At 30.5% G+C, this 27,713-nt stretch overlaps 3 protein-coding genes across 3 annotated transcripts; 1 reads left to right on the plus strand and 2 right to left on the minus strand.

The window, feature by feature from the left end:
* Positions 1-11,160: 11,160 nt before the first annotated feature.
* Positions 11,161-13,407, plus strand: LOC114196120 (FKBP-like peptidyl-prolyl cis-trans isomerase family protein). The gene is made up of 5 exons (XM_028086652.2): positions 11,161-11,270; positions 12,293-12,463; positions 12,559-12,668; positions 12,926-13,068; positions 13,172-13,407. The coding sequence occupies exons 2-5, from the start codon at positions 12,319-12,321 to the stop codon at positions 13,212-13,214; spliced, it is 441 nt and encodes a 146-aa protein (XP_027942453.1). The 5' UTR covers positions 11,161-11,270; positions 12,293-12,318; the 3' UTR covers positions 13,215-13,407.
* Positions 13,408-19,047: 5,640 nt separating this feature from the next.
* LOC114162492 (galactoside 2-alpha-L-fucosyltransferase-like) lies at positions 19,048-21,857 on the minus strand. Its single transcript, XM_028046404.2, has 2 exons — positions 21,472-21,857; positions 19,048-20,709 (listed from the first exon to the last, which is right to left on the minus strand). The coding sequence occupies exons 1-2, from the start codon at positions 21,692-21,694 to the stop codon at positions 19,265-19,267; spliced, it is 1,668 nt and encodes a 555-aa protein (XP_027902205.1). The 5' UTR covers positions 21,695-21,857; the 3' UTR covers positions 19,048-19,264.
* Positions 21,858-24,355: 2,498 nt separating this feature from the next.
* On the minus strand, positions 24,356-26,258 carry LOC114162798 (putative pentatricopeptide repeat-containing protein At1g74400). The gene has a single exon (XM_028046773.2). It carries the CDS (start codon positions 26,008-26,010, stop codon positions 24,682-24,684), a length of 1,329 nt encoding a protein of 442 aa, XP_027902574.1. The 5' UTR covers positions 26,011-26,258; the 3' UTR covers positions 24,356-24,681.
* Between the last annotated feature and the right edge of the window lie 1,455 nt (positions 26,259-27,713).

Raw genomic sequence — 27,713 nt, forward strand, 5'->3', positions numbered from 1 at the left:
ACAAAGATAACTTATCGGTCAAGATGCAAAGATATAAAGAACAAAAATATCAAAATTGAAAAGTTAACAAAGTGATGATATCCAATTTTAAGGTATGGGACTTGAGTCCCATATTGGAAGTATAAGATTCAAATGTGAGGTTTACAAAGCCTTGGACTCCCTGGCTAAACATGCTTGCTTTTATGGTGTGGCACGCCCATACTTGTTATTAATTGATATCAAACTTCTTATCATTGAATCTAAGATTTCTTCAACATGTATTTTAATTGTAAACTCATTGCATCAATTTGACAATTTTTTCTATGATTAAGATCTACCTAAACAAATGTAACGAAGAAACAAAATAACTATAAAAACGTTATTACAGGAATGTTATTGCTCAATTTCACAAGCATTTAATTATCAACTTCGTACGTAGGATATTTAAACAACCAATTATTCAATACATTAAACATAAGCTTAAAGGAAATATCCCATCAACCTAGTTATAGGGCATTCTTCTATAAGCCAAGTGTGGTTGATTCGTTTGTATTCAAGCTCTAATTTAATTTGTCCCAAAAATTTTGGTTAGAAATAAAACCACCCTTGCACTTTTGATTGAGACTATAATCATGAATGATACTAATCATAATTCATATCCCTAAGCATGATTAGAACAAGCCTTGTACCAAAATTTGCACAAACCGTTGAGACTTTTATGGTGTGGTACTCCCATAATACTTATCAATTGATATCATATTGCTTTAACACTTCTTTCAATTGTAAACTCATTGTATCGATTTGATTTTTTTTTTTGTGATTAAGAGTTAATTAAAAAAAGGCTCAAAATTTCTCAAAACATTGAAATCATCACTTGGCTCAACAATGTCTAAGTGAGTTTCTTTGGCCAATTTTTGAAATGACGCAAAAGTTGCTCCTGAAATTAACCCTAGATCAATATCATTTCATCTTAATTTATGCCTTTTGATGTGAAATAGCTATGAAGCATTTGTCATGCATAATAAATCACGATTCAATGTTATTCTTTCAACAAGCAAACAAATAGTTATGAGTTGTGAATTCACTTAAGTTTGACTTACTTGTGAATTGTCAACAAGTAAAGGAAAAAAAACCTTAGACTCAAATTATCATGGTCCATTGATCAAAATTTATCAACAATGTATGGACACAGTTTAATTGTAAACATATTAGACATTCTTGCTCAAAATTATGCTTTTATACTTATCAAGAAAGTATTAATGGTTTATTAAAATATATAACTTCTAAGTAAAATACAAAGAATTCATCAAATTGACTAAGCAAATTGAACGCCACGTGTTGTTTTGTTTATCATTTATATAATATTGTGATAATATACTATAATAATAGGGGAATAAGAAAGCAATAAGGTATATTTATATATTATATATAAATATTTTATTAGATCTTTTATAAAGACGCTCAATTAACTTTATTATTATTTATGAGAATAATTGTCATATAAAACATTTGTATTTATCATGTGGGATTCTACAAACCTATGTATAAAAAGTAACCAGTACTAGATCACAAAACAGAATCATTATGATAATTAAAATGAGAAAAATATAACATCTGAAAATGATATTCAGACATTGTTTTTGAACTCAAATTTGAAATAGATGACATGTCATAGTTGTTTTAATTTTTAAATGAATTTTCGTTTAATGAAAGAAACCGTTGCACGTGCGGGAGTTAGATAACTTTTTTGGCAAAAGCAAACGAGACAGAGACAGAGAAAGAAGTAGTGCTTGACGGAGAGAAGCCAAGGAAGCACTTGACGGTGGGTTAGAGGACACTACGGCGAGGAGAAGTCATCGACGATGACAATTCCATCAATTTTGGGTTGCAAGGGAAAGGTGTGTTTGGAAGTGTTTGCAAAGAGAATCAAAGAAGCATTGAGACGTGGGTTTTGGAGACAAGGGCTTGCAGAAATCCTCAACGGGAACACCTCCACACAAGGACGACGACGGGAACAAACTATTATGTTGTAAGTATCCTCTTATTGTATTACACATATTATGTTTGTTCATCCTTCATGGTTTTGATAACCCATTGTTTAGCAGAAAAAGGTTAGATTTTTGGGTGGTTTGAATGATTGCGAGGGTTGTAGAATCAGGTAATTTTGTATTAAATGGTTGCTTCACTAAAGTTTATTTTCCATTTCGGTATGGATGATGTGGGAGTTTTTAGGGTATGTTTTTTGGTTAAGGAGTACAAAGAGGGCAATTTTGGTGTTGAATTTGTTTATTGCGGTGAGGAGAATAGGTGTGTTATTTTCCACCGTTGTGTTGATTTTATATTTTAAATTTTTCTTAAATTCCTAAAAGTATAATTTGTTACACAAATGTATTTCCGTCACTCCTGTAAAGCGAAGTACATTGGTGTTTTGAATGATAAATTAAGTGTACAACAAAAGAAGTATACTACAGGCACCCCGTTTTGGTGTTTACCCATGTTAAAGGAATCAGTGAAGATAAGTAGGAATGTTTTATCTCAATTATGTTTTAAATGAGTTGAAAGAATGAGTGGTTTTGATGTTGGTGGTCTAGTGGTGGAATTTAATTTATTAGACGTTTGTTTAGGGTTAGGGTTGAGGGTGGTGGGAGAAAAAATTGCTTTAAATGAGAAAGGCGTGGAGAGTGACACTTGGAATATTTTTGGGCGTGAAAGAGTTAATGTTAAGTTGATTTATGATTTATTGGTGAAATTTGATGATGATGTTGGTGATGTAGAATTATTTTGCAAGCTATATATTTTGTTAGGAATATCAGAGTTCTTACTGTCAAATTAAAAGGGTAGTGTTTTTCCCATGATTTTTAAGATAGTAGATGATGTGGAAAGTATTAGAAAATATAATTGAGGTACATTAGTGTACGAGTATTTGGTGTGTAGCCTATGTAGTGCTTCGTTGGCATTGAAGAATGAACCAAGTCGATTTGATTTCCATGTGGTAGGATGTGCGTATTTGCTTCAGGTAAATTGATTAATGTTTCTTAATGTTCTTAAGTGATGGTTTTCATTTTGCATAAATTGATTTTAACATTTATTTATTTTTGCAGTTATGGTCATTTGATCATGTGCTTGTTTGCAACTCAAAGTTCAAGTGTCGGATGAACAACTTCCCGCAATTGTTGCATTGGATGAATGTGAGCGTGGGTGACACTGTGATAAAGAGTTCGTTTGATAATGACATGGTGCAAACATGCTTAATAATATTAGTTATGTTTGAAGTTTGTAACGACTTTGCCTTTGTAATTATGTGTTTTTTTGTATAGGCTATTGTTGATGTGGTCGTGTCAAAGGAAGAACTTGATCATGCTATTGTAAAAGAAGCATTTGAAGAATTTGGCATTGCCTACAAAAACTAATATGTGAAGGAGAAGGAAGAGGTTGAGCATTTGCTACATGATCATGAAGGCGAGATAGTTGATCTGGAACATTCTATCTCTGAATTGGAAGAATTGGTTGCAAAACGGAAGGGTGAACGACAAAAGGATGAGGTCCCAGATGATGTTGGTGATGACGGTTTTGTTGATGACGAAATGGTGAATGAGCCAAGCATTGAGTCGGTTGATGATGTAACGAATGTTGAAAATGATGATGATGGAGAACATAACAATATGTATGACCGTATGAAGGCCCAACCTCAAAGGCGATACAAGAGTTGTGCCATAAGAACACCATTTTCTGTTTATGGAAAGAAGAAGTTGAAATTACTAACAATGGGTTGATGTTGTTAGGAAGTGATAAGTACATCTAGGAAATAATTCTTATTTTTTGTTCTGTTTTTTATGAATGAAATTTATGGATAGAATTTATGGTATGGTCATTGTTATTTTGGCATAGCATTCCAATGTATTTTTGTATGTGGAGTTGTAGATAACAATATTAATTTGATGATACAAATTTGTAAATAAGTTAAAGCTAAAGCTAAGTCGTGCAAAACATGAGTCTACATTCATAACGGACATTAGTTATTTGTAAGTAAGCTAAAGCTAAGTCATTCATAAGCAAATATTCTTTATAACGTATATAACGGATTGAAAGCTATTCTCTTCACATGACCATATTTTCGTCATTCAAAGTATATCATTGTGCTTCCACCAAACAGAACAGTCTACAAAAAATGATTTACAAATAATGCTAACAAAAACTTTAAACATTAAATATATCTTAAAAGACTTCTTACCATATTGTTAACCTTCTTTCCAGGACCAACCCCAACATTCAGAGGTACCCAAAATCTGCCCATTTATATTGGCCATCACCCTACAATTTAAGTATGTTAGTTACAAATATAGTTGTTTATTTAATCATTTCATAACATTAATAAATAGAACATTAGTAATACATGTAAGGTACATCGAAATAAGTAACAGTCTTATACAACTTCATGAAGTCAACTTCTAATGCATCAATTGATGGCTGTTTTGGAACATATGGAACTAGGAGTTGAAGCGTTGAAACGTCCCCACAATGACCAACATAGAATTTTGAGTTCAAATCAAAAGCTTTCTCAACCTCGTCTCGATTCATTCTTTCAACAACAATTGGAGGCTCGTGACGAATTTCATCGTCATGGTCACCAATTTCAACTTCAACCTCAACACCTCCTTCTTCATGTACATCTTCCCCACCTTCTTCATCCCCAACATGACATTAAGACAATATTTTCTCACGCAATACCGTCATGTGCTTTTTCATCTTCCATAGGCATCTTCCATGATTTCTCAACTTCTTTAACAAATCTTGCGTCGATGCAAACTTTACATCGACATGCGTTTTTTTGGATTTTGGTTCCTCTCCAACTTGCAACGCTTCTCGAATCATTTCATTTTCATTATCTTTTTCTCTCAACCTCCATTCCCAAAATATCTAAATGAACACAACACATAACAACTTATTGTTAAAAAATAGTTAACATTTTTATAAAGCATAAATTGTAGCGACTTATATTTGGCTCTCTTGGAACAACTTCTCAATACGTCTTGACTTTAAGTGAACATTCGGTCATGCCAATATTCTTGGAAACATTAACTTTATATCTGACCCATATAAACAAAGTCTTTCTATAACCCATAACTACACCAAACAACATTGTAAATTACATCATTTAAAATATAGCACAAATAACAAATAATCATTACATAAAGTACTATGTACCTGCAAAACTGATGTTGACCCGCTTAGGCAAATCTCCGTCAGCCCGAGTGCCAAAAACGCACAACTTAAACTCTTAACCAAATAACTATGAACTGTTTTACCCCAATTGTACCTTGACAACCTGTATATATGGTCTAAAACATTACAATGAATATTACTAACAATTTTTGAATTCCTAAGAAAGTAAAGGACCATAAAACAAACAAAAATATACAAACGACATACATTATCAACGTCATCAAAGTCACTATGTACCACACTCTTAATCATATCAATAACATTTTCAATTGTTATTAATTTGTCTTTCATAAGTGAATCCACCACCTCACAAACATTTTTATCAAATTCGACATCTACATCAATAATACTCAATGCTAAGCACATGCAAATGTCAGCACAACTGAATGGAATAGACCATTGCATCACACGAAACGATTCGTAAGCAGGTAACCAATGCTTCAACATCTCCAGCAAAATGGGGTTACATATCTGTAATGGTTTTGCTATGTGCAAACACATTTTAAATGGTGTATCCTCAATCCTTGCACAATGGTTGTCCAAGATCAATCCATTCATTTCGGCAATGCACTTTGTGTAACAAAATGTATGCAACCGAGACTAACAATCAATGAAATGACAAAAATTAATACTTCATTTAGCTTTTAACACAAATATTCCCAAAACAATATTCAAATAACACCATGCAAATGCTTTCTCATTACATCGTAATTTACCAGCCATAATGTTTTCGTATGAGACAACTGCAAAAAATTAGCCTTCAATATCATTGTACAAAATACTAACACAAAGCAAAGAAAATTTTTAACAAAACACACAATAACACCACCAAATTGTAACCAATCAAACACCAACACCCTTCTCGTGAAACACCATAAATTGCACTTGTCCTTCTCCTAAACCCCCCAAATTCATCAACCATCAACTAAATGACCAAAAATTTTGAATAAAAACAACAACACAGAAGCACCAAAATTCGAAAATCCTCAAATGTGTTCGGTTGAAAAAAATTTTGTTGCCCAAAGCCCTACAAGCATACAACACCACAATAGCAAACTACAACTATGGCCACTACAAATGCACACAACATTGGGGACAAGACGACCAAATCAGTTAAACAAACTTCCATCAAAAATGAAAAGAAAAACAAGTTTTTCCCCTAAAGCTCAAAACTTTACACAAAAAAAACATTAATGGTGAACGAAGACGGTGGGGGAAAGAGGTATGACAGAATCACAACAAACTTACAATAAAATTGTGTGGATGAATGCTCGTAAGGAACAATGCAAGTGGCTTCCGGTGGAATCGTTACCGTCGAGTATCGTCGTCGGTGTCTCCTGTAACTAAAACATAGTGCTTCTTTGCTTCTCTAACACCAACAGTTTTCTCTCTCTACCTTTACATCTTCTCTAACTCTCGCACGGGCATCGGTTTTTTTCATTAAATGAAAATTAATGTAAAAATTAAAACTATCGTGCCACGTCATCCATGTCAAATTTGAGTTCAAAATCAATGTCTGAATATCATTTTCGTATCATATCACAAAGAATCTTTGAACCAATGAAGGAGTTCATGCTACCTACAATACATTCTTCTTATAAAAGGTGTTAAGTTATACGAAGAAGAAAAATATTGGAAGCTAGATTGTTTACATGACCATATGGACTTTGCAAGAAACAAATTCTAATATCTTCACTTATTGATGTTGGATTCTCAATTTCTCATAAGGAATGTTTGTTAGAATAAAATGAACGAAGGTGAAGAAAAGAGGTTTGGGTCAGGTGTTCAACTAGGGGTATCAACGGGACGGGTAGGGCACGTGTAATAGCTCCCCGTATCTTACTCACATATTTTTTTAATATCCACGGATATCTATGGGTACCCGCGGGTATTTACAAAAAAAGTTTACAATATTTAACAACATACTTTAGCTATACATTCAAATAAAATACAATATATAACATACATAAATTTCAAACAAAGTCCAAATAACCTATTTAAATAGTGTTTAATGATGATTTACAAAGAAATGAAGATTTTTTAAAACCAATTGATAAAAAATAACTCATTCAAAATCAATATGTTAATATTTTAATTATTCTTTTAATTTTTTTAATTTAAATTAGAGTATAGCGGATACAGATATTTACGAGTGTGGATACTATGATACCCGTACCCACCTCGTTAACATGCAAATATAAAAAAATACCCTTACCCATTATCCACGAATTTCCATTTCTATCCGTTATGGATTTTATCCGTAAACTAGTTCTTGACCCGTGCATATGCACGAGTTTTTTTTTTTTGTTTTTGTTTTTTTTAAATAATATAATTAATATTATATTTATTATTCATATAAAATGTGTAATTAAATTTTGAATAAATTTTTGTAAGAGAAAACAAATAAAAAATATACATTTTTTAATAGTAACTTATACAAACCTTTTTTATTTAAATATAATATAAAATTATCTCATAAAAATATGATATTATAGTTTTATAAATTTAATATAATATTTATAGTTTATAGTCATTATGATATAAATATTTAAATAAAATAAAAATAAATATTATCAATTTTGATTAAATAAATATTTAAAAGTAATACTATATTAATATTTTTACTACTACTAATATTATCAATAAATTTAATAATAACAACAATCATATATAATCATAATATTAATATATTATATATTAATATTGTTAATAATACTAATAATAATAACAATAATAATATAGTAATAATTTTACTATTACTAATAATGTTAGTAATTTTTACAATAACAAAATATAATAATAATAATACTAATAATTTAACTACTAATTTAAATATTAATTTTCGTATATTATAGTTAATAATTTTTCTAATTATTTCTTTACTCATAATAATAATAATAGTAGTAGTAACGATTTTTTTAATTAATTATTTTGATGTAATGATAAATTAACAAAAAAAGAAATAAAAAAGTGCAATTAATTGGAACATGATCATGTTGTAAATATAAATAAAATGGATGTCTAACTATAATAATAATATCCCGTATTGATAAAAATAAAAATAATAATACACAACTACATATATAGAGATACATGGTCTCCTATTTTGTTTTTACAATTATATTCTCTTAATTATTATTTTTTAAATTTAAATTATTATTGATAAATAAAAAAATTAGTCTTTAGTTCTATTATTTTAATAATTTTAGTAACTACTTTTTTTAATTCAGCTAATTACTCAGATGTAAAGATAAATCAACAACAAAACAAATAAAAATACGAGTAATTAATATATAATCCGTAATAGATAAAAGTAAAATGTGTATCTAAATACTATAATTCAAATAATAACACTAAGATTGATATTAATATGATAATAATAACACTAATATTATTTAAAATAAAATACAAATAATAATAATAATAATTATTATTATTATTATATTAATATTAATAATGTAAGACCCGGGAAATTGGAATAAAGAATAATAAATAAATTAGAAACAAATGTGGGTTGAAAGTATTCTAAGAGAATTTATTGACAAATCTTAGGTAAGGAATAATTTTAGTTAAGTGGTTAAGAGTACTTGATTATATTGAGAGTACTTGATTATATTGAGAGTACTTGGATTCAAGTCTAGTGTGTGGCATTAGTGTGATTTTAATTGTGTTTTATATTACCAAAATATTATGAATGCGGAAACATGGTTTAACCTTGTATGAATGTGTGAATTGATAGGAATAATGTGATAGTTTGTTGGTGTGCATGTGTTTGAGAGGGTGCAGTAATAAAAAATAATGGTCATAAAATCTTGAATTTAAATTAATTTCGTTTTTATTATTTGTATTATTTATTTTGGGCTGAATTTGGGGAGAGAGAGAAGAGTGAGTGGGGAAAACAAAGTGTCATAGTGTGTGTCGGGCTGAGAATTGCAATCCAGAGCGAGAATTGGAGTGGAGGCAAGAAGGGGAGCTTTGGAAAACAAGAAAGAATTCATTTAGAATTGTTTGAAGCTAAAACACCAGGTAAGGGGAGCTAACCTTTTTTCTTCTTTTCCTTAGTATTGTTTGATTATGTGCAGAACAATAATTGTAAGTTGAATTATAGAAGGATAAAGTGAGTTTTATGGATGATTTTAATATGATCTCTAAGTTCTTCAGGGATGAATCCATGGTGAAATTGTGAAATACCATTTTGGATTACGTTTTTTGTGTACTGGGAGCTAAGTCCCTTTTATTTGTTATAATTCAAACTGATTTCACTGATATTTGGGTTTCTTTATTTTATTAAAGGCAATCATTTTTAGTGAAGGATTCATATATTATGTTAAGAAAAAAATGGCAATAGGGGTTTATATATCTTTATAGTTTCCATAAAAAGTTGCCAAGGTGATTGTTTGGTCTTGTTATACGTATATATGGCTACGGTATTTTTTTAATATTATATAAGGTTTAAGATACATTATAAGCATTACGACATTTTCATTGCGTTGGTAATTTTATAAGGTATAAAAAGTTAGATTAAGAGTTTTGCGGTGTGGAAATAATCATTACGTGATGTTCTTGTTAATTACAGGTCCAATATTTTTTTTATTTAGGAATTAGTGCATTGAGATAAAGATAAAAAGGCTTTTGGTGATCGGAGTTGGAGGTTTGGTATTTTGTTAAATTATTATGTTTGGGTAGTTTAATAAATTTATAGTTATAATTTGTAAGACTCTGGAAACTTTTACAGATTGAAATTGTTGTGTTTGATGATGGGAAAGTAAATTAAAGTATTTAAGGTCCGGTGGTTATTGTTGCCTTGGGCTAAATGCATTTTTCATGGATGACTATATGCAGAGTTCTTTTTTTTTATATACATTGGAACTAATATTGGTTAATTTGCTTCATTTATATAATGAGGATAATTTTGGCGGTTTGGTACTTCTAGTCGTTGTTTTATAATTCGGTATATGGTAAACGTGGAGTATATTATTATTATTATTTTCGGTGCATGTTTGGCGGTTAGGGTTGAATTATTATTATTATTATTATATTGATATTATAAGTAATACTATCCTAATATTTTTACTACTACTAATATTATCAATAAATTTAATAATAACAACAATCATATATAATCATAATATTAATATATTATGTGTTAATATTATTAATAATACTAATAATAATAATAATAACAACAACAATAATTTTACTATTACCAATAATGTTAATAATTTTTATAATAACAAAATATAATAGTAATAATACTAATAATAATACTAATAATTTCACTACTAATTTAAGTATTAATTTTGGCATATTATAGTTAATAATTTTTCTAATTACTTATTTACTAATAATAATAATAATATATAATAATAACATATAATAATAATAATAATTATTATTATTATATTAATATTGGTTATAATTTTATTACTATCACTACAAATAATATTTATAATAATAATATTATTAATAATTATAAATAATAATAATACTTATCAAAACATTACAAATAATAATATTATTAATAATTACAAATAATAATACTTATAAAAATATTACAAATAATAATAAGATTACTTATAATTAATATTATAGTTGAAATCATAAATAAATGAAAAAATAAAAACAAATAGGTTTTTGTTGGATTTGAACCCGAATCCTTTTGTTACACATTTTTAAAATGACGAAAAAACTAAATTTTATGACACTTGTCAATAAAAAAAGAAAATGAATAATATAATAATTTTGGTGGTATCTTTTTTTCTTAATTTGTAATAGATACCCACAGATACAATTGTTTTTGACATTCCTAGGTTCAACGAAAAACATGAGAAAGTTAACTTTTTATATATTTTATTATAAATTTACGAGGATAAAATTGGAATATACGATTTTAGGGGTGCGGAAGAAGAGGTCTAGTTTTTAACTTGGGCCTGGCCCAATTGGTGCAATTGAATGCGTAAAAACGAAAAAAGCGAAATGGAAAGAGATTCTTATTTCTCCAGTACCAGTGTGGTGACTCGTTACCATCATCTTCATCGCCCTTCATAATTTCTCAGTCTCCGACTTGGGTATTTTTCTTTTTCATTTGTTCTTTTAGCTGAAAATGTTCCAGATATTTATATACTTGTTTGTTCAATTCTCCACTTTCTCTTTGATTGTGCATAAGGTTTCTATTGCTTATGCTATGCGCTTCGACACATCCGTGCCGTAACACTTTCACGAAACCCGACATCAATTTCCATATCCATTTCCATATTGCCCCTGATTTAATCACATGGCTTATGCTCATGGTTTGGTTCGGATTGTGTTTTTGTATGCATTAATTGTTTCATACACCTCAACCCTTATGTTTTCTTTTTTAACTTTAATTGTGTCTGTGCCTTTCTTTTTCCTTGTACCAGAAGTTTTGAGAGCCTTTACCGAACCTTTGTTGAACGATTTTAACTGGAACTAAGAAGGTTTGAAGTTTAGAGTTTAGATAGATTGATTGCCTGTGTTCGTTATTTTGATAGATATAGAAGCATAGATTCAATTTTGTTAAGCCTGTTGTTGGGAACAATGGGTTTGTCTTGGGTTAGAAAAAAAGGCTGAAAATTTGTGGCTAATGAGCTCATTTTATTGGGTTTAGTTATAGTTTTCTTGGACCGACGAAGGTCAATTCCAGTGATTTTGTTCAGAATAATCCACCCCGAGTATCTCTGTCAAATAGATTGGAGTTGTTTCCTAGGAGTTCAGTGTTGGGTGGAGTAGATGAATTCTCTTTTTTCTTTTTTTCTTTTCAATTGGGAGATTGAGGGCGGTTGCCTGTTTTTTCGCCACCCATTTTTCTCTTCTATCATTTCTTCTTTTGTGGATGGTTTAAATTTTCTGTGCCCTCCTCTTGATATGTTTATTACTTTTATATCCAACAGGGAAATCCATTAAGCATATGGTACATTCTGTATTTCTGTTGAAGTTGTTAGAGTTATATGCATTATTGCATTTTATTTGCTTGTATTACCGTTAATCTGTTTATAGTTAGTATCCCTTTGTTACTTCACTCTTACTGATTTACATTTGCAATCGTCAAATGCTTGATCTGCTTATTCAGTGGAAATTATTTAAGTTGTGATAAACATGGGAAAAGACTCTAAGCCAAAGGAGTCTGGAGGGAAGGGCAAGGGGAAGCAGGCTGCAAGTGGAAGTGATGAGAATGCTTCTAAGGGAAAAGGAAAAGGTGGGAAAGGTGGAGATGGGCTCGGTACTTGCACTTACGTGAAAGGTAGACAAAATTCCAAGATACAATTGTATCCATCATTAGTTCTTTTCATAGTTTGTTTTACTATGATTTCATTTTTGGCCTTTTATTCCGTTCAGCTAGGCATATCTTATGTGAGAAACAAGGTAAGATCAATGAAGCCTACAAGAAGCTGCAGGATGGTTGGCTCAGCAACGGAGATAAGGTCCCGCCAGCTGAGTTTGCAAAGGTATTTTTCTTTTAGAGGTCATACAATGAATTTCATTCTTGTTTCATTTTTCAAATCCTTATTTTGGTTTTCTGTTTATAAGGGAGCTTACCTTAATAACAAAATTGTTTTCTGCTTCCACTATCTGTTGTTAGTAATGTGAAGTTTGATGAATGTCTGTAAATTGAAAAGTAGAAATATGAATCTGTTCATTTGAAATTTAATTAGAGCAAATATTTTGGTCAATTATTATAAAAAATATTTCACTTATTTCACAGATAGCTCAAGAGTATTCTGAATGTCCTTCGGGAAAGAAGGGTGGAGACCTTGGATGGTTTCCCAGAGGAAAGATGGCTGGGCCATTTCAGGATGTTGCCTTCAGCACACCTGTTGGCGCAACTAGTGCTCCTTTCAAATCAACGTATTCTCTTGCACTCTAACTTTAATTATTCTGATTAGCAACTGTGCACCTTCTCTTTACTATTTAGCCAGACTTGCTAATGTTTACTTGGATGATGTTGCAGGCATGGCTACCATATTATCTTAAGTGAAGGAAGAAAGAACTGATCCCTGATTAAGAACGAAGCTGAACTTCAAGGGCATCAGAGTACTTAATTTTCTGATATAATTATCTGCTTCCTCTCCTTTTGTGATTGTGGTTGAGAATAGAAATCGACAGATTCTAGTATGTGTATTGATTTTGCTTTCTAATACTTTTGATAATTCAGAGAATATATGTGAATGTGGATGCTTTTACCTCTTTTGTGACGTATTACTGCTTTAATACCATTCATGTAGACCCCAATTTCATCTTTGTGAAAGACTTATATGACCGCTGTTTGGGGCATCTACGGGCATGATACAGGGCAAGGGTGAAATGAACGAGGGAATGCGACATAGGCCAGCAGAGAAGATTGGATATCACTATTTGTTAAGTTCCTAGTCTCAGAGATTTACAAAAATCTTAATTTTGCCCCTAAAGTAGTGTAAGGATCAACTAAGGTATCAATCCAAATAGAGACAAAGTTATGAGTGATTTAGGCATGTGGAATTTGAATTGTGTTTGTAACAGTGGGGGATACAATCCAATACTTTAAACTACACAAAAAATGGTCCTAAAATGCTATACAAATAATGAATGAACTATATCTAAAGTAATGACCAAAACTGTATAGAATGCATTTTCTACAACTATGAATGCAATGGTTTGATTTCCTAAATTGAATTCTAATGCATGAAAATCATGTATGAGTGTATGGAACGTGTATGAGGTTAGTGCGAGCTTGAGAATCTGTCCATTGAAGTTCCTTCCAGCTGATAGCAGGTTGTTTCCACTAGTACAACAAGCTTCAGGTCACTTTGTCAACAACTTTTCATGCAAGCTTCCCACGCACATTTAGGTTAAAACTGAGAGAGTAAGGTTAGAGAAATGATGAAAAAGGAAGAAATAAAGAATAAAGAAAAAGAAAAGAAGGAAAGGGAAAAGGTGGATTAAGACTCATGAGTCTTATAAAAGTTAATTAGTTAAAATGGAACAAAAACATGGTAATCGCACCATTGAGGGTACCAAAATCGAGAGATTGAAGAATATACTGAGGCAAATGCATCGAAAAGAATAAGGTAAACACATAAAAAAAAAAAAGATGTTAAGGACAAGATTAAGAAAATAATGGTTACATAGGAAATCAAAATAAGGCCAACATAGGAGTGAAAATTGAAGAATGATAGAGAAATAAGAAGTGTATCGAGAAAGATGTTCAATTGCCAGAATTGAAAGATGGACTACGCAAGATAAAAAAGAAAGTTGAGGCATATGATAACTGGTGCAAAACATGGGCGTAGTAAACATAACTAACACAATGTGGAGGATTTTTGTTTTATGGTTATTGCAAATTATATAATTTTCATTTATTTTATTTTGACTTAAGTGCCAGAAAAAAGCGAAAATATAAATAGGTTGTTCATATGAAAAAAATGAGGTGACATTATATTTACAACACAAATATTCTGATAAGGCTGCAAAGAGAATAATGACTAATTCAGTGATAATGTTTGTTGCAATTTGGATTAGTGCACTCAGATTTATTTTACAAGTTCATGTTGTATCCTTGATAATTTGTTTTCCTATATTTACATTTCTAGCACTTTACATTTACGGTTTCTCAAATACTTTCACTTCAATACATTTTCATCTTCTTTATTTTTGTTCTCTACATTTCATCTCTATTCTCACCATTTTTGAAATTAATCCACAATACAAACATATTACATATCAATTTTGTGTTAATTGTGGAATCTGAATTAAAATATTAATTTAGATAAAACAATTATTTGCTTATCCTCCTAACAAAAAATTTACAACAAGTTGATTTTGTTCACCTGAAAAAATATTATACAAGAATCAAACCAAAAATTCTAGAAAATCGTTCGCTCACGGTTTAGTGGAACGAGAAAGATGAGAGGAAAGTAGTAGGTGAGAAAAGAAAAAAAAAGTAAGAAGAGAAATATATATATATATATATATATATATATATATATATATATATATATATATATATATATATATATATATATATATATATATATATATATATATATATATATATATATATATTTGATTGAAGACAAATAAAAAATTGAAAATTAAAAAGGAAATTTATAATAACCTTTTTTTATAAATATACATCAACTATACATTTGTTGTTATAAGTATTAGTTTTTACTGTAACGTACAATTATAATCGATTTTATTTCTATAGAAAATGCATTGTAAAGATTTAACGAATAGAAGAAATGTTAAAATAAAAAAAGGAAATCTTAACGAGTTTTTTAAGGACACTATGAGGTATAATTAATAATTATTGATTTCACTACATTTATGTTGAAATATGAAATAATTAACCACTGACTAAAATAGAATACTCTTTAAGGTATAACTCTATAGATTGAAATAGATTTTCTAAAGAAAAATTATTGTTTTCGTCTTTTATTTCTACAATTGTTTTGAAAACATAAAATAAATATTTTGAAATTTCTAATGTCTTAACCAAAAAATAAGAAAAAATATTTTTGATACTTGAGGATCGTCTATCAGTAAAAATTTGAAAGGTAAAGGTTTGAAATGTTTGAAAGATACAATCTTTAATTTTTGAAAAAAACAAAATCTTTTTGAAAATTGTAGTCTTTTCCAAATTCCTTTGTTACGGATAGATTGCATTTTTTCATGGACAAATTTTCTCTTTCTTTCAATTGCTTTTTGTCACTCTTTCAAATTAATTTCCCTATTTGTTTTGACTATGCATGAATAGGGATGGCAACAGGTTGGGTTGGGCACGGATAATGCCTATTCGCAACTTGACCCGCAAAATAAAATCTGCCTGCTATCTGTCCATTTACCGGTTGGATATCCGCTTAAAAAATATTCGCGGATATTTTTAAAACCCGCGGGTACCCGTGGATACCCGATACCCACAAATATTTAAAATATATATATATATATATATTATAATTTTTTTAATATAAAATTATAAAAATAAAATATAAATTAAATTAAATTTGACATAATAAAATATACTATTAATTTTAATTTTAATTAAATTTAACTTAATAAAATATAAATTAAATTTTTATTTTTACTTTTTAAGGGTAACATATACCTGCGGGTACAGATAGTATGATACTCGTACCTGACCTATTTATAAGCGGGTAGCGAGTAACAAATATTTTAATACCCGCGGGTAATAAATACCTGCAGGTAATAACTATCCGTTACCGATTTTATCCGTAGATATCCACGAGTACGGTTATTTTTGCCATCTCTATGCATGAATGATAATTTTGGTGTGCATCAAATAAATTATCAATTAGAACTAAATAACAATTATGTACACTTTTGTCTTTTATATAAAGTAAAATTGTTTAGGTCAAAATTAATTTAATGTCACAAATAAACATGAACTTTTATACGATTCAATGTTTATTTATTTTTCTTAACTAGTGCACTTAGGTTAGCATGACCCAAATAAAAATAACTCTGCAGAGACCTACTTACCACATAATAAATACTTAAAAGAATACAACAATAATGAGATAGAAAAATCTTTCCAGACTCTTTAAAGGAATTAACATGAAGAAAAAGAAAAACACATCTAGGGATGCCAACTGAGACGGGAACAAGTTTTCCTATTACATACCCATCTCCAAAGAAAATAATTCATCACATTCTCATACCCAAACTCAACGGGTATAAAACTTTTGTCTCATCCACATCTCCATTATATAATGGGTATAGCCTTGTACGTGTCCGTACCCATATTTGTTTTCTTAAGATTTTAATATTAATTAATTAGGATTTCGAAAATTATAAAAAAAAATCAAAATGAAACATAATATCATTAAATATTTAGTATAAAAAAAACGTATTCTCATTTCTTCGATATGAAATAGTTAAGAAGAAATTATAATTTTAAATATTTCAAATTAGAATACCGAATAAAATTTCATGAAAATTAAAATATTTATTAAATTTGTAAACATTAATGAAACAAAATTAATAAAATTTAAAAATATTTTAGAAAGATTACAAAAGAAAAAATTGATATTCAAATTTAAAAATATTTTAAACTTCTCTCCACTCCCATTTAAATTCTAATGAAAACTATTTTTTTATACACTAATAAAGAAAGATAATACACCATTTTAATAAAATGACACAAAAAACTAAAATTAATCCAATAATAAATGAAATTTAATATAGATTTTCCATTTTCTAAACTTCAATATATGTTGGATGATGATAAAGAAGATTCATGACAATGATATTAAATTATTATATTTTGAAGGTTGACATAGGCTGGTGCGGGTCGAAGGTCGAAAAGGGTCATTCCAGGTTGATGGTCAGTCAAATTAGCCTTAATAAAAGTTTGGCCAAATTTTTACGAGACGACCTTGGTTGGCTTGGGTTGAAGGTAAACCTTGGCCAGTTTGACTGAAGACAACTTATTTAGACGAAACGTCAAGACGGGCCGATGGACCGAAAGGAGAGATAGGTCGAGTTGAGCTGAAAGTTGAGTTGAGTCGGCTCGGGTCTATGTTCGAGACATGCCGACCTGTGTCGAAATTCAAGACGGATCGACTTGGGCAAAAGGTTGAGATGTGTCGACCAAGACGAAAGGTGAGACGGGTCGACTCAATTCAAAATTCGAGATAATTCAATTTGGCCCAATGTCGTGATGGGCTTGCCTAGGATGAAATCGTGAGTGACTGGCTTGGATCAAAGGTTGAAACAAGCCAACCTAGATCCGATGTCAGGATAGGTTGTAAAATAGTGAATTATTTTATAGAGAATGTGTGGTTATTTGTCTTTTTCACACACATATATTTAATAATATGCCTTATTTTCGGTTCATTTATTTATCTTTTTTCATTTGTGTATTGACAAAGATATTAAGGTTGAATTGTTTTTACGTATAATTGGAATAGCAAAATATATTATAAAGGTTAGTTACTTAAAATTATAATTAGAGGTAAAATAAAAAAAATATATTTGTGTAAATAAATACTACAATAAAAACTCTTCTTAACTATTATATATATATATATATATATATATATATATATATATATATATATATATATATATATATATATATATATATATATATATATATATATATATATGTTTTACTGTACATGACAACCAACCAGTTAAATAAAAAACTTATATAGTCATAATTATAATAAATGTATTTTTTCTCCAATTTATTACTTTTTCTGGTGAATTTTTTCTTATACTTAATTTTGACACATTTTGTTTTTGCTTCTTAAAAAAATATAAGGATTTTATTATTTTGTTCACAACTATCAATCTTATTTGGTCAACTATTACATAACAATGTTGATACCTAACACAACACTTCATTATTTGACATGGTTAACTCATGATACTAACATGGATTGATGTGCTAATAAAATGTTACTAAAAAAAATGTACAACACTAAAAAAACATAAGTACAGATGTGTAGCATTGTAAATATATAAGAACAAATCTACATCATTATAAAAATATGAAGGCAAATGTGCATTATTGAGAAAATATGAGGACAAAATACAAATAGGAATAAAAAAATGATAAAGAATTTTTAATTTTAGAAATGTTAGTAAGTTTTCACTTCTCTAAACTATTTTTATTTGTTTATAGATATTCATTCTTATTATGAGTTTGATTGGTCACATTTCCACTCAACCATCTTCTATTTTGTTACATGTTATAATTCTTAATTGTTTCTCTCTTTCATTTGCAAAAGATTTTGTATATTTCAATATAATTACAATTTGTCTTAAATATTGATGCTAATACATTATACACTCATCAATACTCTACGCAAGTGCATCCAAATATACGCAAGTCACATGCTCCTGTTATTGAAGCCATTCCAAATGATGCTAATACATTATACACTCAACCGAAACATAGTAATGACGGAGAAAATTTTCTATTTCATGATTTCTATAGGAAATGATAAAATTTTTGAACCAATAACCAATTCTATAGTACAACAAAATTTGCAAAACTTATGAGTTATGACAGTCATGAAGGCATTCATGACATAGCAACTTATTGCGAACTAGAGCTGTCTACAACCTTAAGACCCCAGCTCATATCCTCACAGTGGCGTACATGTGGAACAAGTGCACCAGTATCAGTTCCTCTCTTAGCCTTACAATCATAGAAGGGAGGAGCATGGAAGCATGGCTCCATTGACATGGCACGTTGACAACCAGGATCAGGGGCTGTTCCATTCTCTGGCTTGTACAGTATCCATGGTTTCAAACCTCCAAGCCCCTGTGCCACATAGCCAAAAGTAGACCACGAGCTCGTGACCAACGCGTCGCTCAAGCTCAACAAGTACATTTCTGCCCAAGCTTTTTGATTGTGCATCTTCTTCTCTGTTTGTTGAAAACCTTCATGGCTTGGCTGGTAAATGCCAATAATTTCTCCTGTCGCAGTAGGATGTTCCCAATACATGTCTCTCACTTTCTCAAAATAACCAGAGCTCAACGATGTCATCAGTACAGCTTTTGATTTCGGCTTTCCTGGTGACTTAACAAAATCACCCTTTCGATTAACATCAGGCAAAAGATTCTCCTTCAAGGTGCAAGCTAATATCTGATCCAACACATGTTGAAATGGGCCAGTTCCTGTGTCAAACACTCTTATCTGGATGCCTAATTTTTCATCAGCATTAGCTAAATAAGCTTGATAGTATCTACTCACAAGTCCCCATACTTTGTTGGTGGGGTGGAAAAGATATCTACCCAAGAAATGAAAAATTGTTTCCTTGTTCGGAAAGAGATCACTCAGTTGCTGCTCAAACGATGGCATTAAGAATAGAGATGGGACAAAGTAATTATTTGTTCTCACCACTAACCATGGTACTTTCTGGAGAAAAGTTTGGTCTTCATCACAAAAGAAAAGTTTGTCTTGATCATCATAGTCATGTGCAAGATGAAGATAGACAAAAGAAGGCACCGTGGATTTTGTAGTTGCTTTATTTTTCAGCATTTTCCCGTAACATTGATCAGATTTCTGATCAAATTTGGAAAAATGACTGTTGAGAGGGAAATCAGGAGGGAGAAACCAGGAAACATGTGGAAACGGTTCACAAAAAAGATCAACCATATCAACTCCAGGATCAACCAATAGAACACGATTCGTGAGGAGGGCGTATAGAAATGCAGAAGCTAAGGTCAATATCCTATTCCCTAGCCCACTATATGAAATCCATACCACATATTTACACGCGGGGGAATCACTCACATGACCAGACCTGAGATCCTTCACCGTTTTATTATAGGATTCAGTGTAAGGTCCACATTCCTTGTGAAGGGTTTCATATGTTCTCAATCTAGAAATAAGGTAAGGTGAAGGATTTCCTGATAGTCCTTTCCCATACCAGGCAGAATGGTACCTGCTGAAGCAGGATCTCTCATCGAAACCACCTGCTAAAAGGCCACCAAGTAGTTTATCCTTTTTCAACATGACAAAATCAGAGACGTCACCTACAAGTCAAAAAAGAAGAATTCCATTATTAAACCAGAATGTTCATTCATGTACATAAGAAGTAAATCAAATATCTAAAAAAACTGGAAATGGGAAAATCAGGTCACTACAATAATAGCAACAACAACAAAAGTCATATTCCTCTAGGTTAAATCAGGTACATGTATCACAAAGTGCTTTTGAGCATACCTAAAATATATGCAAAACAAAAATATATGCAAAACATCAAATTCTCTCTCTAATCATATTCATGACTGCTTCCTTAAAATTGAGTTTGATTCTAACTCAATCCAATAAGTTTTTTCGTGTAACGGTTGTTCCATCAGCAATAATACTACTTCATGTCAATGTCAAGAACAGAAATTCAATAACACGAAATTCGCTAAGACTAAATATTTAAAGATGATCCAACAGGCTTAGATGCCATCTCAAAATTTTGAATTTGTACCTAACTCAATTCCAAAAGTTAAGTCACAAGTCGACATTCACATACAGTATTCTAGCGTTATCAACAGTGAATGTTGGATCTCCAACAATCATTAGCTTTTGCACAGCATACATTTGACCAAGCAAAAATGTAGAGAAAACTAGAAAAAGACTTATAAATAAGGTTATAAATCCAATACAGCAGCACATTACACAAAACGAAAACAAATGCCGCATAACTGTAAGATCCAAATTTCTCACGTGTCTACCAAGTTGAAATAGAAACGAAGACCAAATCATAAACTAAAGAAGAAGAGAAGAAGAAGAAGAAAAACCTTGTTGAGTTTGGGTTTGTTTGAGTTGGAGCAGAGCTTTTATAGTTGGAGATGATTGGACGGGAGGGCGCGGGAGAAGGAACGTGAGGGAGAAGATGAAGAGACAAAAGAGAGAGAGCGCCATGAGGCGCGTGAGAGGGAATTTCCGGGTGGAGCGCGTGTCTGAATCGGAACCTGGGAGGCTTTCTTCGTCGTGGCCGGTGTTGCGCCAATGCCTCTTCATGTGCAGTATGGGTTGGATTCGACCTCAGTTATCAGTTATGCTCTGCTTCTTCACTCACACCCAAACACGGCACTGTCATGTGTTAGTTACTCTTACACCGCTTTGGAGTTGGAGATCCCTTCCATAGCCATAAACACCACTCATCATGCCACAACTCAAGTTTTGACTAAACCAGTTTTACTCTTATTTTATAAAAACTTAATTATTTATTTACCCAAAACTGAATTGTATATTTATGGAGGAGACTCTACTCAAACATTATATTAATTTAATTTTATATATTTTTAAAATGAAGTATACTTACTATTATAAGATATATAGTAAAATAGTGAATTACTTTATAGAGAATGTGTGGTTGTTTGTCTTTTTCACACACATATACTTAATAATATGCCTTATTTTCGGTTCATTTATTTATCTTTTTTTATTTGTGTATTGATAGAGATATTCAGGTTGAATTGTTTTTACTTATAATTGGAATAGCAAAATATATTATAAAGGTTAGTTACTTAAAATTATAATTAGAGGTAAAATAAAAAAAAAATATTTGTGTAAATAAATACTACAATAAAAACTCTTCTTAACTATTATATATATATATATATATATATATATATATATATATATATATATATATGTTTTACTCTACATGACAACCAACCAGTTAAATAAAAAACTTATATAGTCATAATTATAATAAATGTATTTTTTCTCCAATTTATTACTTTTTCTGGTGAATTTTTTCTTATACTTAATTTTGACACATTTTTTTTTTCTTCCTAAAAAAATATAAGGATTTTAGTATTTTGTTCACAACTATCAATCTTATTTGGTCAACTATTACATAACAATGTTGATACCTAACACAACACTTCATTATTTGACATGGTTAACTCATGATACTAATAAAATGTTACTAAAAAAAATGTACAACACTAAAAAAAGATAAGTACAGATGTGCAGCATTGTAAATATATAAGAACAAATCTACATCATTATAAAAATATGAAGGCAAATGTGCATTATTGAGAAAATATGAGGACAAAATACAAATAGGAATAAAAAAATGATAAAGAATTTTTATTTTAGAAATGTTAGTAAGTTTTCACTTCTCTAAACTATTTTTGTTTGTTTATACATATTCATTCTTATTATGAGTTTGATTGGTCACATATCCACTCAACCATCTTCTATTTTGTTACATGTTATAATTCTTAATTGTTTCTCTCTTTCATTTGCGAAAGATTTTGTATATTTCAATATAATTACAATTTGTCATAAATATTGATGTTATTGGCATTTCATAATATACTTTTAAAAAATAATGTAAGTTCTATTGAAAATGTACTCATTATCACACTAATAATGAGGATCTATTTCACCCTAATAATTAGTACAAGTTAGTGTGTATATTGTGGAAGGAAGACTCAAAGATAATAAACAATAGTTTATTTTTTTTTAATATTAATATTTCTCACATTTTATCCTCTTAGTTTTATAATGCTATACGTTTGTCTCATATTTTCATACTATTACACTTTTGTTTACTGTATTTTCATACTATTATACATTTGATCCTAAATTTTCTGTGTTAATATTATAACACATCAACACGTTATTGTCACATCATCCATTTATGTTTATATCATGTGGTTTTTTATGTTATTTTTATTTTTTTAAAAGTTAAGAGTATATAATTATAAATGTCAAAGTATTATAGTAGAGCATAAGCAGAATAATCCTATCTTTTTATTTGATCCTAACTTTTTATTTTGATTTGAGAAATGGATAAAAGTTAGTTATTATTTTAAGATTTGTAAAGGTGGTTACATTGCACGAAAATGTTTAATTAACAATTAATTTTAGTGATTAAAAGTTGTTAGTTACTTTAATGACCAATTTAAACATCAAATTATAAAATAAAATATTAATGGTTACTAAAAAAGTCATAATTATGAATAAAAAATTAGAATCGATCTTTAACCATTCATGCACAAGTCCAACTAAATTTCATCATTATCTCTCATAAGAAGAACAAACAACCTTGGACCTCAAAGTTTATTACTATCCTACCATCTTTGATAAAATAAAATAGATATTTTTTTTTTTAAATTATATCAATCATGTGTCAACCACATGCCCAGACTTCTTTTTTTAAAATTATATCAATCATGTATCAACCATATGTCTAGACTTTTTAATCTCCTCAACATTGTCGTTACGCATTTAAAAAAAAAACTTAATGTTGTTCAATGAAAAAAATGTATTTCATGTATTACTAAAGTATGAAAATAGTTTTATACAAACTTTTTGAAAGAGACAAATTCTAATTTTACGTGTAAGAAATTAAGAACATACTTGATCTCTATCTAAATCTATGTATAAAAAAAAATTACGACACTTGTGTTGTATGTATTGCCTCAGGGAAGAAGTTTCTATGCTTTTTACCTATCATAAGAGCTCGAAGCAATTACTCAATCACAGAATTACCACTACTTTCAACAATATTAGTTACATAAGTTTCGGAGTACTAATTTGATGTTTTGTATAAACTTAGTTGTGAAAACAAAGTTGCAAATGTTTGTCAATAAGATATTATACTATTGAATTAGGAACCATGTGTATGAGTCCATGCTGGTTGGATTTTTCCAAGTCGAAGGATGGAATACTTTTCAATGAAGGGAAGTTATTATCTAAAAGTTCATTGTTGATTCCTCTATTATTACAAGAGTTATGGGTTCACATAAACATACAAGAGGTTGGCTGGAAACTTTTATTGGAAGGGAATGAAGAAAAGTGTTACGGATTTCTTTTTAAGTGTGACATACTTCAGTGGCACACATAACAAACATTGTTCCCAGCTGCACTCCTACAGCATATTCCAGTCCTAGAGAAAGTTTGGGAAGAGATTTCAATAGTGTATATCATGAAGCTTCCAAAGTCACATGATCAACCATAAGCTTCCATGGAACATCACCCCTTATCTGTCATAAAGCATGATCGCCATCAACGATCAGAAATTCACCAACCCCACTTTCCACCTCAATTGAGCTACAACCAGGAGCTCTAGACTTTTTTATCTGATTCCTCACTAGTATCTTGTTGTTCCACAAGCCTTTATTTGCATAAATATTAGACATAGCAACACTGTCACCAACATAGCCAGGATCCAACTGGAGTAGTTTGTGCCTAACTTCGACAGCTAGCTCTAATTCACCATGAACACTGCAAGCTCCCAACAAAGTTCGCCAGAAAATCACATTTGGCGGCATTGTTATCTGCATAATGAAGTCACGGGCTTCTCTCAGATGCCCACTTCTGCATAAGAGATCCACCATACAGCCAAAGTGAGCCTCTCTGGGCTCTATACCATAAACTTCACTCATGCTTCTGAAATGCCATTTCCCTTCCTCAACCAACCCTGCATGGCTGCAAGCCATTAAAACCCCAATGAACGTTACGTCATTTGGGGTCATGACACAATCTCCCTTGTCTCTACTTGAGCTCATTTCTGAAAAAAGTTGAAGAGCCTCACTTGCTTGCCCATGGACTGCATGCCCCACGATCATGGAAGTCCAAGTTGTGACATCTTTCTTTCTCATGCCATCAAACACCTTCCTAGCCGTGACAACATCCCCACATTTTGCATACATGTTTATAAGAGCATTATCCAAACACAAATCTCTGTTCAGCCCTGTTTTACACCTCACGAAAGCATGGATCCATTCACCCATTTCCAGTGCCCCGGTCTCAGCACAGGCAGAGAGGGCAACGGTCACAGTGACTTGATCAGGTTCCACATTGTTCCTCTGCATCTCTCTGAACAGTTGCAAAGCCCTCCCAGGCTTGTGGTTGTCAACATAGGCAGAAATCAAAGAGGTCCAGCATATGATATTCTTTGAGGGTATTTGAACGAACACTTGGTGTGCATCACGGAGGTTGCCACACTGGGCATAGACTTTTAAAAGGGATGTCTGGAGTTGAACTATGGCTTGGTACCCAAATTTTACGATGAGGGTATGCAGTTGTTTTCCTTGGGTGGAGGAGTGTTTGCTGTTGCAGGCTTTGAGGGCATAAAGCAGAGAAAAGCTGTCAATGGCGTTGAAAGTTGGTCTTTTTCTTAACAAGGATCTGAAGAGTAGAAACACTTTGGTGTGCCTATTGCATTCAAGGTGCTTCCTAAGGGTTTGGTTGGGTTTTGGTGGTTTGAGGCTAATGGGGAACTCAACTTTGTGACTGTAGGTGGACATGGAAACACGAACCAACCGGTTCGCACTGCTTCCAAGCAAAGAGTTGAACCATTTCAAGTGTGACATCAATATCACAGGTTCAGTTCTGCCATGTTATGCACTTATGTGTATAATTCATTATCCTTATAACACTCCACTCATTTCATATTAATGAACTTTTGTTCAAATTTCGTGAAATGAATCCTTTTAACTTCCAATGCACAAACATAGAAGAAAGAAACAAGGAGTGAGATATACCTTCAATTTTTTGTTTCCACTTTACATTATAGAAACTAAGAAGAAAATAAGAAATTGGTGAGATTCAGTTCAACGGAATGAAAAACAAACATACATACGCGGACATGCTTAATGGAAGAAAAAATTAACTTTCTCAAAATTTATATAAAAGTATGTTTTCATAAAGTAGTAAAATTTAACCTTTTCAAAATTTGAAATTTTAAAAATAAATTAGTAGAAATCAAAGTTTTCAATGTGATATTTAACTAATTTATAAAAAAAATAAGAGAGATGAGAACTGACATTAAAAGTAAATTTTTTACCGAAAAAGTCATTATTTAAATCATTTACTTCAGTACCAAATTAAAAAATTTACAAAAGAACAACACATTAGCTCTTATCTTCTAAACACAATTGTATAAAAGAATAATATATTTCAAAATTTGTTATTTTTTAGAACATGGACTCGTGATGGTTAGCAATCATGATTTCTAACTATAAAAGATCATCCTTTATTCCACTAAAGATAGAAAATTATCATTTTTATATGTAAAAATGACAATTTTTATGAATTCCGTTCATATGAATTTATGTTCTTTTTCATTTTTCACACACATACAAATATTGATTTTTAACTTTTAAATACTAATATCTGAACCGAATCAATTGTACATAAATTTTTTCTTTAAGCACTCTTTCAACTTTAGTTTCTCAGATACCAATTCATTACTTTTAAGGATTACTCTATTGCGCAAGTCCTTCAAGACATAACAAGAATTTATCAAATATTTCCAATAAATCAGAATTTAGCAAGAAAACTCAGAGTAATAAACTGAATATATTAGAAGAATAAGAGAAGAGAAAAGAGACCTCGAGAGAAGAAGAAGAGTGAATGAATCTATGTTTTTTGAGGGAAAGCTTGTTTTGCATAGTCACAAGCCACAACGTCCCCTTATCCATGGAGAAAGATTCACAAGAACCCATGAAGAGTGAAATCCGTACCAAAACTTGTGGAAGAAGAAGCCAACGTCTAGTGTGATCCTTACAATGGATTTGTAGAGCACATTGCGAAGTAGATTAACAACTTTAGGAGAGGATCTCACTCTCACACCTTGAGCGGAGGATTCACTGCATAGATTCATCATGGCTTCTATAGCAACACACATAGAAGAATGTACCTTTTACAGTTTTCTATTTCAACAATAATCCCTCAGATATTGCGAAATTTAAAAAATAATGAATGAAAGATAAAATATAATGTATCCGAGCTAGTACAACAACGTAAATCGGTCTTAGATTTAAAAACTTGACATATATTGTAGTTAGTATAACAAATTTATATGAAAAAAAACACTTGATATGTACTAGTAATTTATCAATCACAATATACAACCATAGTTCTTCTTCTTATTATTTTCTCCTTATTGGCATCAAAACATACACTACTAGTAAGGAATATGCAAATCATTAAAAAACTGGTTAGAAGTTAAAATTCTTACATCCCATTTAATTGTGATTACAAAATTTGTTTTTTTTTCATGATAGTTAATTTA

The sequence above is a fragment of the Vigna unguiculata genome, chromosome 9, assembly GCF_037176805.1.
Source record: "Vigna unguiculata cultivar grain cowpea cultivar isolate G323 ecotype 2 chromosome 9, ASM3717680v1, whole genome shotgun sequence".
NCBI lineage: Eukaryota > Viridiplantae > Streptophyta > Magnoliopsida > Fabales > Fabaceae > Vigna > Vigna unguiculata.